At 36.8% G+C, this 18,574-nt stretch overlaps 1 protein-coding gene across 2 annotated transcripts; it reads left to right on the plus strand.

Moving 5' to 3' along the window:
* Nucleotides 1-3,111: 3,111 nt before the first annotated feature.
* Nucleotides 3,112-13,994, plus strand: LOC129810033 (double-strand-break repair protein rad21-like protein 1). 2 transcript variants are annotated; one of them, XM_055860262.1, is made up of 4 exons: nt 3,112-4,477; nt 7,381-8,513; nt 12,209-12,367; nt 12,450-13,994. In XM_055860262.1, the coding sequence occupies exons 1-4, from the start codon at nt 3,604-3,606 to the stop codon at nt 12,573-12,575; spliced, it is 2,292 nt and encodes a 763-aa protein (XP_055716237.1). In that variant the 5' UTR covers nt 3,112-3,603; the 3' UTR covers nt 12,576-13,994. The 2 variants fall into 2 exon arrangements, with proteins under 2 accessions (XP_055716237.1, XP_055716236.1); XM_055860261.1 differs by having other exon boundaries at nt 3,119-4,477; nt 12,209-13,994.
* The last annotated feature ends 4,580 nt before the right edge of the window (nt 13,995-18,574 follow it).

An 18,574-nucleotide genomic window follows, 5' to 3' on the forward strand; every position in this document is an offset into this window, starting at 1 on the left:
GTTACATTTGAAAAAAGTTTGTTGTCATTTTTCAAGTTTGATTGTGATTATCAAATGAATCAAATATGCTCAAAGCATGGTTTGTCTTAGTTTTGATGTGATTTTGCATTATTGAGAGATTTTCATGCAATTTACGATATAATATCAGTGTGTAAACTCAATATCTATATATGCACATGTCGCCAGAATTTCTGTCTAATTCGGCTGACATTTCGGTCCCATATGCCCGAATTTGAGAGAGTCTACTGTACAATGTAATAGAATCAAAAACTTAATTTCTAAGAATATTTAGAATAGTTTTAAGTCTCTTTCACTAAAGCGTGTCTACGATAAAATTGTCCAAATGATTTAATATTTTTATGACAGATGTCACTAGCTCCGCAATTTCGTTGTACATCAACAATGTAACACGAGTTTTTACGGTTTTTACCTTTCTTTTGGTGAAACTCTCATCAAATTCTGTTCATTTTTCACTAATATACGAAATAATAATGGAAAAGAGAAGGGAACTGATCGTGTACACGTATCTAAAAAAAAATCCTGGAATCAATTACGCGGACCTTTGAAAATTCACAAATACCTCACACCAGACCGTCCGGAAGGTGATTCTTCGACAGTAAAACCACTGCCCAGAAATCTCGACGTGGAAAAATCGGGGTATTGCAGATCGAGATTTGGAGAAAAAGGTGATCATGCCCTATAAGAACAATCCTTCGACATCTGTGAGGGATATGGCTAAAAAAACTTAAATGTTCTCCCAGTCTTGTGCACAAAATCAAACAGGAATGGACTGAAGACTTTTAAGGGCCAAGCAGCCCCTCATCGCACGGATGCACAAAGTCAGTCAACTAAAACACGAGCTGGAAGGCTGCACGATAAGATGATGTCTGGCTTTAGCGGGTGCATCTTGATGGATGATGAAACATATACGTAAAAGGAGACTTCAAACAATTACCAGGACAGCAATATTACACCGAAAAGTCTCGCTCAGGATGTAAGAAAAAGTACAGGTACAAAAATTATGAAAAAATTCCAAAAAATACATGGTTTGGATGGCGATCTGCTCATGTGGACGTCAGAGCAAGGCTTTCCTCATTCAGGGCAAAATGAACTCGTCAATTTACATCACGGAGTGCCTCTAAAAATGCCTGTTGCCTCTGTACAGATGCCATGACATACTCCCGATGTTCTGGCCGGATTTGGCGTCGTGCCATTACTCAAAAGCAACCAAAGAATGGTACAAGGAGAACGACGTTCGTTATGTACCCAAGCAGATGAATCCGCCAAAAACTCCAAATCTTCGTCCAGTTGAAACATATTGGGCTATTATCAAATACGATCTGAAGAAGAAGGCTAAACGCGTGAAAAACATCAAAGACTTCAAGAAAAAAAATGGAATGAAAGAACCAAGAACTGCGGCGATGATCTTGTACAGACTTTGATGGGAGGACTCAAGCAGAAGTTTCGAGATTTCGCCAATCGAATACTTGAATAAAAAAAAACTAATATATCTATAATGAATTAATGAACTCTGTTTGTTAAGGGCATTACTGCTTACAATAGCATACCGAATGATAGGCGCTCTTCTGCTGCCGCCATTCGCCAATTTTTTCAAAGAGGCCTGAGTAGCTTAGGATTAGCTCTTTCGCGTCATTAGGGTCATATATGACCCGGGGAAAAAACAATTTTTTTGACTACATTAATTGAAATCTACCGTTTTGTGCACGACATCATAATAGAAGGATGTAAGATTCTTGGCTAATTTTCTCAAGACTATATATTCAGGAAAAGAAAATATTTGAGATCAAAAATCACTAATTTCGAACTTTGTGAAATGACTTTTCTTTTTCAAATTTTTTTATATTAATTTATTTTATTCAGCAAAAAGTTCTTTAGAAACACAAAATAGAATATCCAAAGATTGTATATTGCATATTTTGATATAATAAATTACTCTCAATTTTCCAGAAAAGCGTGTAGAATTTTCCGGGTCGTGTGACCCTATTGTCGGCAAGGGTAACAGTGTTTTCGTCTCAAACCTATAGCGAAATGTAGTTGGGACATTGTTTTTCTTTGTGAAATACAGGTGGGACATCTTGCTCCTGGACATTTCACCTTATATCTGATGAATTATAACATATTTTGCAATATTTTAGAGTATTCTGCAAGCGTCTCATATTGTGCAATTGTATTGTGTGTGAATAAATATGTGGATAAGTTTATTTTTGCCAAATAGCACTCAAAATATTGTGACAGTGACTGTTCAAGGGATTACCATGAAGATTCCTTGAACACCAGGAGTACAGTGTTCATAAAAACAATCCAGTTTGGCATGGTTTTGGCCAAATTAATAACTTCAAGCAAAAAAACTCTTAAAAAGCCCGTGATGTAGATTTTAAAAATGGTATGTACACTTCCCTTGAGGACAACAGGGTCATATATGACCCGGGGGCTTTCCGAGTTTTCACGCAATGGAAAATTTTTTTCCTCTCAGAACTATTATATTTGATCATAAAGCATTAGGAAAAACTCAATTTTACATGAATTCATCTGATGAATAAAAGTGTGACGCGAAAGAGTTAAGTGACCAAAAGTACTTACATGGCCAAAGGGCTGACTCTACCTTAGTTTTTTAAAGCCTCTTTCAAATGAAAACTGTAACAAACTTATGATTCTTGTACATACCTGAATTAAAAGATATTTATGATCTGTCCAGAAGATTGCGAATTTATAGCGAATGCAATGGGTCACAGCTCACAGCAGCAGAATCCAAGCTGTCCTAGCCGTCCAAGTCCAAGCTATTTCTAGGTGATTTTCGGAGCATTTTCCTTATGCTACGCTATGCTATCGAGTGACTTCTTGTGTTTTTCAGAAATTATCGCATCACTCAAACACTCAGCATAACAATCAACTGCGCAAGTGAACTAAATTTATAAGTAAAATCAAATAATTTGAGAAAATATTAAAAGAATCATGGAATCTCAGTACCCCCTATTTTCCGTTGAAATCAAATTCAAAAACGACAGGTGCAAACTCGTCTAGAAAAGGCCTAAAAAGACGAGTAAAATTCCAACGGTACTTTTGGGTGCTTTTCAGCCGCCATCTTGACTTTCACCGTTGATTTGTGGAGGAGTGAGCGAGACGACTATATTTGGTGTTTTGGGTGTAATTTACAAGAATTTTTTTGTGCCCAAGCCTCCTCCAAAATACTTAATTTTCCGAATAATTGCGTGTTTTATGCAGTTAATTTGCATGTAATTGTCTTTATTGTGGAGTTGGGTGTTGTGCAGAAGTGAAAAGTGACGTCAAAGTGGACAATTTTAGTGGAAAAGTCAATGTTTTGAGGGGCTTGGCGCCAAGTGGAAGCCATTCAGCGTTGTCAAATGTTGCAAATTTTGCAGCGTCTTTCTCCAGCAATTAGTGAAAACGCAAAGATTTCCTAAGGAACAGATTGGACAGTGGGCAGAGGGATTGGATAGAGTGTGAAAGTCTGTGTGGGAGATTGGGGAAAAACACGGTGGATTGATGTTGATCCCTTTCGGTGGGGGAGGCAACAATCCCGTGAAGCGGGAAGATTCTGAGTGAAAGAAAAACAACAGCAACATGTTCTATGCTCACATTGTTTTGGCCAAGAAAGGGCCCCTGGCCCGAATCTGGCTGGCTGCCCATTGGGACAAGAAACTGACCAAGGCACATGTCTTTGAGACGAATATTGAACAATCAGTTGATGGCATAATGCAGCCCAAGGTGAAATTGGCTCTCCGGACATCGGGGCACCTGCTGCTGGGTGTTGTCCGGATCTATTCGCGCAAGGCCAAGTACCTCCTGGCGGACTGCAATGAAGCCTTTGCCAAGATCAAAGTGGCTTTTCGGCCAGGAATTGTGGATTTGCCCGAAGAACACCGGGAGGCTGCTGTAAATGCAATCACCCTGCCCGAGGTCTTTCATGACTTCGATACAGCCCTCCCGGAACTCAATGATGTGGACATTGAGGCACAGTTTTCGATAAATCAATCCCGGGCGGATGAAATTACCATGCGTGAGGACTACGGCACACTCCCCATGTCCATTCATGATGACGGCTTTGGAGACATGGGCTTCGATGCTGACACTCCGGACCTGGCACGGGATGGCATAGATCCCAATATCGATGAAAATCTCTTTGGGGAGGATCTAGGTGCCAGCAGTATTGATCATACCAAGGAACCCGTCCCGGGAACGTCACGCTCGATGATGCAGGACATGCCTCAGGGCGCCATGGATGATGGATTTGGAGAGGAATTTGGACAACCAGCAGCTGGACTGTTTGAAGGAGACATCTTCACGGATGCTCCGATGGCTCCAGCGAGCATACCGCCAGTAGCACAGCAATCGGATTCGGATTCAGACGATGACATGGACCATTTTGACGGAGGAGCTCCGTCGCCCAGTTCGACGGACTTCCAGCCCCCAAGTGTGATGCCAGGAGTGGCTCCGGGTGAGTAGATTCAATCCTTTCCAAAATTGTAATATTCTAATATGAATTCTAAGACGTCCCATTCTTGGGAAACTGAGAAAAGATTTTTTCTCTGAGTTGAAAATAATTTTTCCACTGACGCTTCCGGAAGGGACATTCGTGTCCTGCCTTCATATTATCTTCACGTCAGTTTAACCAGTTCGTAATATTCTAAGAAGATAAAATTTCTCAGTGCCACTTATTGTTATTGCGTAAAATGCGAAATCTTTAGATCGGGATAAAACTTTGTGAAAGTATTTCTTGGAACTCTGGGATTCAGAGCTAAGTGAAAACTGAATCTAGTTCATTTAGCTCGAATAAATAAATAAACCTTAAAAGTAACTACCTTTTACAAGAGATTTTAAAGGACAGTATCCTCGACCTTGAAAGGAAATCAAGGAATGTTTCAAGGTCATTAGCATGTAAATCGCCCTTGACAAGTTTCAATGTTCCAAAACTTACAAAACATATCCCCCTAGACACACTTACTACTTAAGCCGAGACACAGCTTAACGTAATTATTATTAATAATGATTTGACTAAATTCCCATCAGTTTCTCAATAACTAAACCGTTCCCGGGCATAAGCCGAGAGACGTAATAGTCAGAAAGTGATAGAAATGTAATCTGATCATTGTTTTGATTAAGGTTAAGTGCGCTCGCTCGACCGGTTCCTCGTCTCGACCGCTATTTTATTTATTCAATTTATATATATTTGCTATATTATTTTGCGTACGATCTAACATTAATAGGTCAATTATTCTATGAATAATACGAACCAGTGACAAATTGATAGAAATTGACGAAATTGACCATCAAATATTCAAAAATTGACCCATCGGTCGAGTCGAGGAAGTCTAAGTCGTAAGTATGTCTAGGTCATAAGATAATATTGTGCCGAATTTGCTTCTTAAGTGGCTAGGCTAGGACGTAGAGAAATATTCCAGACAGATCCTTTTCTCTCTTTCAAAAATGCGTCCTTGGATCCTTCATAGCCCCAAATACCTGTTTGGGGCGGAAATTCCAGTATATCTGCTTGAATGCGACTTTTACGCTTAAGCTCTATACTTCGGGAGGGAAACGCGTATGCATTAGCATGACAAAGGAGCCAAGATTTCTGTTATAGACAGGAGGAGCTTCAAAATGTCCCTTTATGACACAGGCGACCCAGGCGTTATTTTCGGGGAAGCTCCTGGGGTCCAAAAACTTGAATCCCTCGTTTTTCTACGGATAGAGTCTGTACGATCCCACGGTTCAAGTCTGACGGAACTGGCACATCCTCACAGCAGACGGAATCCGTCTGCTGTGAGAGCATTTGTCCAGACGAATCGCCTTGAGACTTATTGAGCTTATCTAAAGGGATAAAATCTGAAGTTCGCCCCGGCCTTTACATATTGGTTCCTCTAAGGACTTTGGGGATGCTCCAATGCATTCCGCTAGAAAAGGAGCATACTCTACATGGCAAAGGAACCATAGGAGTTTAGGAAATTTCTGTTGTTGTCGAGATTTTCAGGAGACATTGTCAGTCAGTCAGTAAGATGGCCTAGAAGAGTTCGAATCGGGGTACAGATCTCGGTCGCTCTTGGGCAATTGACCGCGATAAGCCTTGATCTTCCTAAAGAATGTTTCAAGGCAGAAGCCTAGCTACAGTCTTCAAGTTATCTTTTGGACTTTCCATCAACCATTCTGAAGGTACATCATCTCCTAACTATGTGTAACGGAGTTCAATGAAATGTTTAGTAATATGTGTTTCAGTCCGGAGGTTTAGCCCAGTTCCCGAAGGTCTCAAAATCCTAAATAACGAGCAATTTTATTGCCTTTTGGGAACCTAATCACAGCGAACAGACTACGCTTTTCTACATGGTCATTACTTTTTTACGCCTTCATTTCTTTTTTACACCTGGAAAAGATATTCAAAAAATTGCGGCACCAAACTAATTTTTGCACCAATTTGATGTCTTCTTCTTCTTCTGTTTTATGTAAGGCTGTCGGACTCACTCGGGTCCATATAGCCACAATTTGATGTCGTTGTTCTGTTTGTTTTTTCCTCACAAAGACCGTCACATTTTGACACTTCGATATTCGAACAATATGTACCTCAGCCACCTTGCGGAATTATCAAGAAGTAAGAAAGACTCTTTCTTGGATCTCTACCGATTCGAAGGTATATAAGAGAGAACTTATCTAAAAATCCGTTATAAGTTCGAAAGTTTCAAGTGAAATTCAAACGTTCTGCCATCCTGAAATTCCACAAAAAATAATTTTTTGTAGCAAAAAGACACTGTTGTTGACATTGTTGACGATTGAAGTGTCAAGAGAATACAGTAGAGTTTCTCAAATTTGAACATTTGGGGGGTATAGATGACATTTCTCACTCCTCAAATTTGAACGATATTTTTAAAAACGTAACGGAATTCATGTGAAATGCACTTTCCGCAAATTAAGATAAACAACTTTAGAGAATATATCAATGTTATTTATTGTGAAATAAATGGAATTTGTTGCGGAAGTTAATATAAAACGATAATATTGAGGAAATAAATGGCACTTCACGCAAAACTTTCTTCACATAACCTCAAATTTTACATTTTGAACTCAACTGTCGTTCAAATTTGAGGAGTTCAAATTTGAGGAACTCTACTGTATCGAAATTCGAAATGACTAAACAATCAGCGCTAAAGCGGCGAATACGTGAACTTACACTTTAGGCTTTCGGTAGATTTTCGAACTGTTTCGGACTGAATTTCAAATTGAATGGACGCAATAGCACTTGCGAAGTACATTTTTAGGCCACTTAGGATTGGCTTATTTTACCGTTCCTAATTGTCCCAGATTTAGAATCTCAGCTACCATAGGCTGAACTAGGTTTTGTATTGCCTTTCTCAGGCGAGTTGGCTGGCAGCAGTCCGGCACATCGCTCCACATCGGTTCTCCAGGCGATGTCTCCGAGTGCTCTGGGGCACCTCGAGGGTGAACACCAGCTGGCCCTGGGTCCGGATGGAATGCCCACTGGTCAGGAGAGCGAGCACCTGGATGAGCAGGGAGGTAACCTGACGAATGAGGAAGAGAGCTTTGCACTGGCTCCCATCGATGCCACGGCCCTCAAAGGCGTCACCAAGGCCAAACGGAAGCGCAAGCTGATCGTGGACGAGGTGAAGAATATCTCGGGGGAGGAAATGAAGAATCAACTGGCCAATACGAGTGACATAGTCACGACGCTGGATCTGGCACCGCCCACGAAACGTTTGATGTTCTGGAAGGAGACGGGTGGAGTGGAGAAGCTCTTTGCTCTGCCGTCGAGGGATATCCCTGCGAGGAGTTTGTTCAGCAATTATCAGCGCAATTTGGTGTCTCGAGGGATTGATCTGGAGGATTTCTCGATGCTGGGTCCAGCTGAATTGTTGGCCCTGGAGCAGCAACGGCCGGAGGAGCCGGAAGTGCCGGTGAAACGTGGCAGAAAGAGGAAGCAGGTGCCGGAAGTGGAACAACCACCGCCGCCGCCACAAATACAACCACCGCAGACACCACAAACACCAAGCATCCCAGAGCCGGAAGTTGCCAGAGAGCAACTGTCGTACGAGCAGTCGGTCGGATCGGTGAATGTTGGTCGTCCTAGTGAGTGTGATCCATCACTGATGCCACCGCCGCCCACGCCCAGTATGCATCATATCTCCAGTCCGCACAGCGGAGTCATGGGACCTCTGACTCCGGGACTGCCCATGACACCTGGAGGACTCCTCATGACACCCGGAATCTCAATGACGCCGGCGGGGATGCATGGTGATCTGGGGGGACTGGATCATGGGGGCATTACACCACATCACGCCATCGAGAACATGGAGTCTATTCCCAATTTGCCAGCTGACCAGGTGTCCTCCATCCTCAATGGGACGGCGATGGAGAACATGGGATTCACCAACATGGGCTACGAAGGACACACGACACCGCGAGCAGGGATGTCAGAGAGGATAGCCAATGACTGGAATGAGGACTACGACTTTCCGCAATCTGTTGGCCAAGTAAGTTCATTTTTTATTTTTTATTCTAGGTTTTTAGATTTTTGCAGTGAATTCGATTATATACGAATATTTTAGACAAGTCCGAAAAATAGGTTTGTGTCTACGCTTGAAACCTTGTACTTGTTCTGATCACAGTTCTTTATCTTTTCTTTAAAAAAAAAAAAGTGTTCTTGAAAAAATTGCATAGAGAAAATATTTAAAAAACACTTTTAAAAAAAATTATAGAAAAAGAAGAAAAACTAAGAGACAAATTAACTTTTTCTAAATTTTTTTTGCAAAAAAAGTATAACTTTGAATTTTAAGACGATACCGTGCTATCACCATTCACATTAATTTTATAAAACAAAAATGGCTAGGGTGGATTAATGACTTATCGCTATATTTAGGAAAAAGAGGAATTAATTTTATTATAACTTTTACACTCTTATTACAAGATCACTTAAATTTGACATAAAACTACTCAGGTGTATTGACTCTAGATTCGTGAAAACAATAGTCCTAGAATTTAACGCTGGACTACTTAAAAAACTAATTTTTATTAACAATGCAAAAATAACCACTTCGTCGCCACTTTTCACCACTTTTTGCCAGTTTTGTAACCACTTCTCGCCACCCACTTGAAAAGGTCCAAACTCGATTATTTTAGGCAATGTTATAAAAAGAATACATTCAGCGTTTCTTTTCCTCATGATCACCTTATTATTACTCACTTTAAACGTTTTCCTCTACTTTTATTTGAGAAATCAAATTATAGGTCTATTTGAGAAAGTAAACAATGGAAATTTGACAACTGAGAATTTACGAAGTGAAGTTAGCGTCGCCTATTAAGACGATACCGTGCTATAACTATGAGCTTCACATTAATTTTATAAAACAAAAATGGCTAATTAAAAGCGTTCTAGAATTACTTGAAATTTATCGCAGCCAGGATACATTTACGAGAAATTGTCTGTATTCAAATGCTGCGCAGGATATTTTTTATTGTGAAATTCCTGTAAAATGTATGATAATACTGTGCTATTCAACATGATTTTTAAAGTTTTAAATTTTAAATTGAATTGTATAATAAAAATTCAAGAACAATGTGAAATGTGCTATTTAGCAAAGACACATTTCGGAAAATTTACTCAATTAAAATTGTGCATGGGATTTTCGAAAGGGAATTTGCCTCTTATCCCTTTAACGATGAGACAGTTTTCGCGGACAGAAAATCAGCAATAAAAATGAAACGGATAAACAAAATCGGTAAAAAGTCTTACATCAAACCTTAGAAAATCCAACAGAGATTCGGTGTATTTTTTTCTCCTAGGAGCGATAGAGACAAAAATAGCCTAAAATTTTAAGTAATTTTTCTGACAATACCAATGAATAATAATTTTCACTCTAATGAGAAATAATATGTTTGAGTATTGTAGTTTCTTTTTCCAAAACGGTTTTGCATAAAAAAAAATTGGAAGTATAAAAAATAATTAAAATTAATTTTCATTATGAGAATTAAAAAAATCGCAATTTTTGAGTTTAAAAATTAACTATATTGCAAATAACTGGAGACTTGCAGATTTCTTCAACCTTCTACTTTGCAAAAACGTACAAACATAAAGAAAAAATAATTTTAGGTAGTCAGGAAACATTATTTTCTTTATGGGACACCGGTGTTCCAATCGTCCTTAAAGGGTTATACAAGGGGTCCCGGGATTATCCGAATATTCGGGACAGAGAAAAATCGCGCGAAATTGCTCTACGTATACAGAAAATTTGCATACCCTTAGAAGATTTCTTTTGAATGAGTTACAGAAATGCCGTGAAATTATGCAAAATATTGTTAGCGCGAATTTATTGGGCTATTTTGCGCGCCAATGGTTTATGATAAACGCATTATAAATTTACCGCCTATAAAAAATGCATACATTTAGGGGAATTTCAAAATTGATTTCACAAATTAGCTCCTAATGGCAGACAAAAATGCAAGCAAAAATGCCTAAGTGTATTTGCATAATCCCATCATATGCATAATTACGATCTGCATAATCCCTGGACCCCTGTAAACTACTTATGCTGAAGGATCCTTATAAAATGACCAGAAATAAACCCAAATAAGCTTATGGTAGCTGAAATTCTTTACAGGCAACCTTGGAGTGTCTGCAACTCGAAATACTTGGAATTCGATTTTAAATAACTTTAAATAACAATTGCATTGTGCATCGGGCTTAAATTTTAGTATGTTATAGACGAAAATTATACCTATAAAAAAAAGAGGGTTGCAAAGCGTCCCAGACTTTGCGAAATGCTCGAACTCGTGACTTAGATGCTATACCTCAAAAGTACTTTCGCGTCTTTTACCGTTTACCGGTACTCAACCTATTTGAATCGATTCATAAATCACTCAATAGATTCCACAAAATACTTTAAAGAGTAATAAAAATTGTATTCGAACAAAAATTACTTATTGGCAAATAACCGGTTTATTACCGGTTCAAAACCGATTGGAACCGGTTCAGTTTTATAGGAAATTCCAAGCCCTTTCCAACGACCCCAAATATGACCCCATTCGCTTGATAAATGTGCTCTCTAGAGTCTTTTTAACTTTTGAACTTGAAAAACCGTTATTAGGAATGATTCAACGGTATTTTCGTCTAAGGACGAAATGTTCGTCTCTGGGTCATCTCTAAAACATGTCCAAAAATGAAAAAAATCGCACTACGCGTTTTCGAGCAATACAAAAAATATGGTTTTGAAGGGGAAGGAGAGGGGTGGGGGAAAAATGAGGGGCATATTAATGATCCTTGGGGCGACTTATGGGGGGTCCTCCGAAGGTTCCAAGTCTATCTCTAACCGTTTGGCCTCTAGAGTTGATGACAACGACCATTATTTTTTAAATATTCTTTTTGTTCTGTCCGTAAACTTGTTACCCACCTAGAGGCGAAACGGTAAAAGATACGAACTTCGGATTTTCAGAGGTCCCCCTATAGGTCGACCCAAGGGACATTAGATTTTAATTTTCCACCAAGCCTCCCTTCATCCGCTCCAAAACCATGTTTTTTTTTTATTTTTCTTGAGAACGGCTCCAACAATTTTTCTTTTATCTTTGGATATGTTTAGGGAAATTTTCCGTGTTTTGGAAAGTTATCAGTATCGTCTGTCGGGGCAAAAGGAAATTTTCTGTGTTATGGGAATGTTTTTAGTTTCATCCTTTGGGGCAAAGGGAAATTTTCTGTGTTTTGGGAATGGTTTTACTTTCGTCCTTTAGGGCAAAGGGAAATTTTCTGTGTTTTCGGAAATTTGTAGTTTTGTCCTTTGTTAGGACACTTTGGAGAACGCTCGACACTTGAATGCTGTAGACTTGAATTGGACTTTAATTTTGGATACCTTGTAATTTTGGACAGCTAATCCCTCGCAAAAGCATGTCCGTCCATTGACGTTTATTTCAAAAACTCAAATTATCAAGTCCGCTTTATGTTTATGAGCAGAAACCGTAGAATGTCCCAAGATTTATCCAAATAATGCGCGGATTCGCACATTCCTTTGCCTTTCCGGGATTCTTTTAAAGCTTTTTGCATCGCATTTTGTTCGTAAAAGGCAGCCTGAATAGCATTATACATCTTCAAATGCGCAAATCCTTATATTTTGGAAAAATAAAGACCAAGTTCTAAATTTTTCATTTCCAACTGACCTTTCAATTGCTTTTTTTTGTGTAGCTGGGCGAAGAACAATTGGAGAATGAAACGGACGAACAGTTTGAGGAGCGAGTTCTCAATAAACGAGCAGCACAAATGTTTGTGGCTGTAAAGAGAAAACTCCTGAAATCTGAAAGTATACAACTCTCCGAAATGACTTACCGCAATTCAAAGAAACAGGTAAGTTGTTTCTTTTTTTCTGGGCGAATTTGTGCTTTTAGGACATTTGTTGCTAAAGGAAAGATGACTTTTTTCTTTTCAGGCTGCTCAGAAGTTCTACTCTCTGTTGGTTTTGAAGAAGTTTCAGGCTCTCGAAATCACACAGAGTGAACCTTTTGGTGACATTGCTGTGACTAAAGGTGTAATGTTTGATAATCCCAAACTGTAGTGAGTCTACTCGTGAAACAGTAAGTCCAATGTATTTGAGAATTTAAGATTTATTTTGTGTTTGGCTTTGTATTTTTGTCGTCAGAAGAAAATTTCAATTTTCAATTTAAATTGGTTTTTGTTTAAATTCTTTTTATCTTGAAAATATCAACAAAAAAAAATTGTCATGAATTTGTTCTAAGAATTTTATAAGACAAATTGCAATTATGAAAGTCAATGGCAATTAATTCAGTTCAATGGAGTATCAACAACTTTGTTTTGGATATTTTCTTTTTGTCACTTTTACAGTAAAATTAATTCTCCTTTTTTTTATTTTACCCACCTTGAACGTGAGACATTGAAGTAGGTTGATGGGAAAAATAACAGATTTAGAAAAAAATATGGTTATTTTAAATACATTTTATTATACGGTTATTTGTCCGAAAAGCATGGATAAATTTTTAAAATTGCATGAAAATGTCAACTTTTTTTTTATTTTCTATTTATTTACTTAACGCATCATTGATTGAGAAGGTAATTGGGAAAATGAATGTGGTGGAAAATTAATTTTATTTGATAAAAAGAAGACATTCGATAAAATGTTATTGACCCAAATTTTGCATCATACAAAAGAGAAGTGTTTAAATTTAATTTGAACTCGTATTTATAGATTTTTTTTTGTTTAGGTTAATTGAATATCATTTCTCAGAGAATAATTTTAATTTTTTATCAAAAGATCCAGCACGTTTTTTTCTGTAACTTACGAATTACACTGATTGGTGAATTTAATTGAAATGATTCTTTTGGGAAATTAATTAGAAAAGATCCGATATCGCTAAAGCGAAATTTATGCTTTCTTCTCATTAAATTCCTCAATAGATTTTCATTAGAATTCATTTGAGTGTAATTCAATAAGCAATTAATTATTCTAAACATCAAGAGTTTTAATTTAATGAATTAATATGAATTAAAAAAAAAGAAAGAAAAAACAGAAAATCACAAAAGCGATAAATATTCGTGAAATTGAGATAAGACATTGTACAAAAAAAAATCTACATTTTCTAAATCAATGGTAAATAGTGTTTAAGTAAAACAAAAAAAACTAGCAAATAGATTCAGTGAAATTTAAGAGGAACATCTAAAAAAAAATCTTTAACTTTATTTAGAGAGAGGAAGAGATATCGTGTAAATAGAAAATGTTAGAAGTAGCGGAATTACTACAAGTATAAGTTTAGGGCTAAGATTTAAAAGAGAAAAAAAGGAAAAGTTTTAAATGAAAGATGTTTTAAAAGTACCTTTTAAGAACTTCAATAGACAGATAGGTAAATACTAACGCAGCATCTGAAGTAATGTATTACATAAAATCTAGATTTTTATTGAATATTGTTAATATACCACTAAGAAGAAAAAATAAAATGCATGTTTAGAAGCAAAAGAAAAAGGTCTTTCTATCATGGCGTTTGTCCGAAAAGATCCTTCATCGCTTGATATGAAGTTAGTCGTACAAGAAGTACGACTAATTTCTGATGAAGTTTCTTGTGGGCGTCGCAGCACTGAATTCTTCTCAATGGGCAGGGTAAACAAGGAGATCTACATTAAAGAGTGCCTCCAGAAGCGACTTTTCCCTCTTTACCATGATCATGAGATCCCCCCACTCCGTTGGTCCGATCTGGGATCATGCAATTATGCGAAAGTCACCCTAGGGTGAAATGATAACTTTAACTCGCTAGTATCGACTCGATACTATCGAATCTCTAGTATCGTTAAATCCAAATGTCGAGATGAAATGAGTGTCAGCTCTTCCCTCATTGTCGACTCGTTATTGTGACACTTTGGGACAGTGCAACATAACCTCACTAGTTGCTTATTTTGATTTGCAAACAAAGTTTTCCCAATGATTTTAGTGATTTTAATTAAAAAAGATGACCCCAGAGACAAGTTTTTAAGAAAACTGTGATATACTGAGGGACTACAACTTTCATTTTGGACGAGGACTATTAAATTCCTGTTAGCCTCTGGTGTTTTACAGTTCACAAAGAGGAGCAAAAGATTCGAAGGAAGCAGACAAAACTGTGGTCACCTTCGATAACTTTTTGGCTTTCGAGCTCCTGTTTGTGGCTTTCAATTTCACCACAAGGAATCCATAAAAAAAACTCCTAATCTACTTTCTGGACAGTCTCAAACGATGCAACTTCAATCACTTAGTAGCTGCTTCCACTTATAAGCATTTCCCGGTCCGTGTAGTGTAAAGATATTCTTGTAATTGAATATAATTAATAGAATAAAATATTTCGCATCGGCCTTATCTGGCCTTATGAACTGGGGGACATTGCAGTAGAAATGGAGTTGTGGGATAACCTGTGAAAAAAGAAAGTATTGTCAAAGGATAAGTTAAAAGATATTGAAGTGGCCTCATTGTTGGAGGAGACCAAAGTGTTTTATCCTGCAATAAGGCAGGCTTTATTGATTTTATGCGCCTTTCCATCGACCACAGCATCTGTTGAAAGATCTTTCAGTACCTTTTGAAGGGTCAAAACCTGGCTGCGAAGCACAATGGGACAGGAGAGATTGTCGGGATTGTAACTGATGAGTGTTCATAGCAATTTCTTCAAAGAAAAGCGGGAGTAGGTAACAGCGGAAGTTCTGGAAAAATTTGCTGCAATTCCCAGAAAACTATTAATAATAATAATAACATATCGTCAGTTAACTCTTTCGCGTAACACTTTTATTCAGCAGATGAATTCATGTAAAAGTGAGTTTTTCCTAATGCTTTATGATCAAATATAATAGTTCAGAGAGGAAAAAAACTTTCCATTGCATGAAAACTCGGAAAAACCCCGGGTCATATATGACCCTGTTGTCCTCAAGGGAAGTGTACATACCATTTTCAAAATCTATATCACGGGCTTTTTAAGAGTTTTTTTTTGCTTGATGTTATTAATTTGGAAAAAAAACCATGGCACACTGGATTGTCTTGATGAACACTGTTCTCCTGGTGTTCAAGGAATCTTCCTGGTAATCCCTTGAACAGTCACTGTCACAATATTTTGAGTGGTATTTGGCAAAAAAAACTTATCTACATATTTATTCACACACAACACAATTGCACAATATGAGACGCTTGCAGAATACTCTAAAATATTGCAAAATATGTTATAATATATCAGATATAAGATGAAATGTCCGAGCAAGATGTCCCACCTGCATTTCACAAAGAAAAACAATGTCCCAACTACATTTCGCTATAAGTTTGGGACGAAAACACTGTTACCCTTGGGGACAATAGGGTCATAATATGACCCGGAAAATTCTACACGCTTTATGGAAAATTGAGAATAGTTTTTTATATCAAAATATGCAATATACAATCTTTGGATATTCTATTTTTTGTTTATAAAGAACTTTTTGCTGAAAAAAAATTAATATAAAAAATTTTGAAAAAGAAAAGTCATTTCACAAAGTTCAAAATTAGTGATTTTTTATCTCAAATATTTTCTTTTCCTGAATATCTGGAGTTTTGAGAAAATTAGCCAAGAATCTTACATCCTTCTATTAGGATGTCGTTCACAAACCGATAAATTTCAATTAATGTAAATAGTAAAAAAAAAAGTTTTTTCCCCGGGTCATATATGACCCTAATGACGCGAAAGACTTAAACTACATTTCCATCATTTTCCTCTAAGTCATCTCTCGGCTTAAGTCGATAGTGTGTCTAGGACGTAACGCTCTCACTAAGTTACATAAATACACTAATAACAATTAACAGCATTGATTGTAACAACTGTTGATCAGTAGTAGAATGCTATCAAGATCTTATCATTACACGATTCTGGAATCTGGAATCCAGAAACCCCAGAAACTAACTATTTCGCAGAATACAGAAAATTCTACAGACGTTTGTATGTGATTGGATCTGAAACTAGCAGGTGGTATAAACAAATAACATTTTTTGAACTTGAATTAACCTTTCAATTATAGCTGTGAATGAAATAATAGCGCAGAATTGTGAATTACTTCATTGGCGTTGTTTAATTTTTAATAGTCACTTACCAATTTGAAGCATATGCTCTGTGCGAAATTAGCAATACTTGTAGGGATTTTAATTGTTCTTTACAAAGTCGCGGAGAATTTGCTTTCATCTCTGTATCTTCGGAAATACTAAGAATTGAGTTCTGAAATGTTTATGTTTATGATATATTCTGAGACAGCTTATTTATCTATTTAAGCAATAAAAATATTGATTTCTTTCGACTTTCCAATTAGGGGAACCCCCTTAACTGAGTCTTATTTATTTTGTTAGATAATATACTATAAAATTTTAAAGTGTTTTTATTGCTCGAACTACAGAACTGTTTACATTAATTGAAATCTATCGGTTTGTGCACGACATCATAATAGAAGGATGTAAGATTCTTGGCTAATTTTCTCAAGATTCCAGATATTCAGAAAAAGAAAATATTTGAGATCAAAAATCACTAATTTCGAACTTTGTGAAATGACTTTTCTTTTTCAAAATTTTTAATATTAATTTTTTTTCAGCAAAAAATTCTTTAGAAACACAAAATAGAATATCCAAAGATTGTATATTGCATATTTTGAAATAATAAACTACTCTCAATTTTCCAGAAAAGCGTGTAGAATTTTCCGGGTCACATATGACCCTATTGTCGGCAAGGGTAACAGTGTTTTCGTCCCAAACCTATAGCGAAATGTAGTTGGGACATTGTTTTTCTTTGTGAAATGCAGGTGGGACATCTTGCTCCTGGACATTTCATCTTATATCTGATAGATTATAACATATTTTGCAATATTTTAGAGTATTCTGCAAGCGTTTCATATTGAGCAATTGTATTGTGTGATAAATATGTGGATATGAATAAATAAATGTGGAGATGAATAAATATGTGGATAAGTTTATTTTTGTCAAATACCACTCAAAATATTGTGACAGAGACTGTTCAAGGGATTACCAGGAAGATTCCTTGAACACCAGGAGTACAGTGTTCATCAAGACAATCCAGTTTGCCATGGTTTTGGCCAAATTAATAACTTCAAGCAAAAAAACTTTTAAAAAGCCCGTGATATAGATTTTGAAAATGGTATGTACACTTCCCTTGAGGACAACAGGGTCATATATGACCCGGGGTGTTTCCGAATTTTCACGCAATGGAAAGTTTTTTTCCTCTATGAACTATTATATTTGATCATAAAACATTAAGAAAAACTCAATTTTACATGAATTCATCTGTCGAATAAAAGTGAGTCGCGAAAGAGTTAAGGAGTGTTGCCTATTACCTTGCAGATAGTTTATCTTCTTTTTTTTTTATTATCCTTAATACATTTTAAAATGAATAATATAGACATAGTTTTGAGTAATATTTCGGCCACCTTGATTCTCATAGTTCCTTGCTCTTCTGGAATTCTTACAAATTCTTTTCCAGATCGTCTCGTTCGTAGAAGCGACATTTTTGAGAAACATTTAAGGAAAAAAAGAAGTGGCCGAAATTGCAAGCTTGCCGAAATTTGATACAGTTCCCCTATTCAAATATTAAACTCTATAAAATATTTTGCTCTCTTTGCTGTCCCTGATTGACTAAAACTATGAAAGCTTTAAATACTCTCAAGTTTTTATCAATAAAAGAAAACGAAAAGGATAAAAGGTTTTATCGTCCTAATTATTTGAATACAAATGAACTAAGCATAATTTAGTTAAGCATAGGTTATTGACCAACGCTAAGACGGCAGTGGCCGCTATCACACAAACATTGAAGTCTTTGTACGCCTATATCTCTGTCCAAAATTTGCTTTCAAGAGCTCTAGCTCAGAAGCAGTATTTGAAATAAATGAAATAAATAAAATGAAATGAAATAAATAATATTTCTTACAATTTTCTACAAATATTAAATTATTTACTAACCGGAAGGATAAGTTTATTGACTAAAGTATTTATGAAGTTTTAAAGCTCTGACTTATTTATTAAAAAACTAGGGGAAAGGTCTTCAGGCTTCGCACACACTTTGG

Source organism: Phlebotomus papatasi, chromosome 1, assembly GCF_024763615.1.
Source record: "Phlebotomus papatasi isolate M1 chromosome 1, Ppap_2.1, whole genome shotgun sequence".
NCBI classification, from domain to species: Eukaryota; Metazoa; Arthropoda; class Insecta; order Diptera; family Psychodidae; genus Phlebotomus; species Phlebotomus papatasi.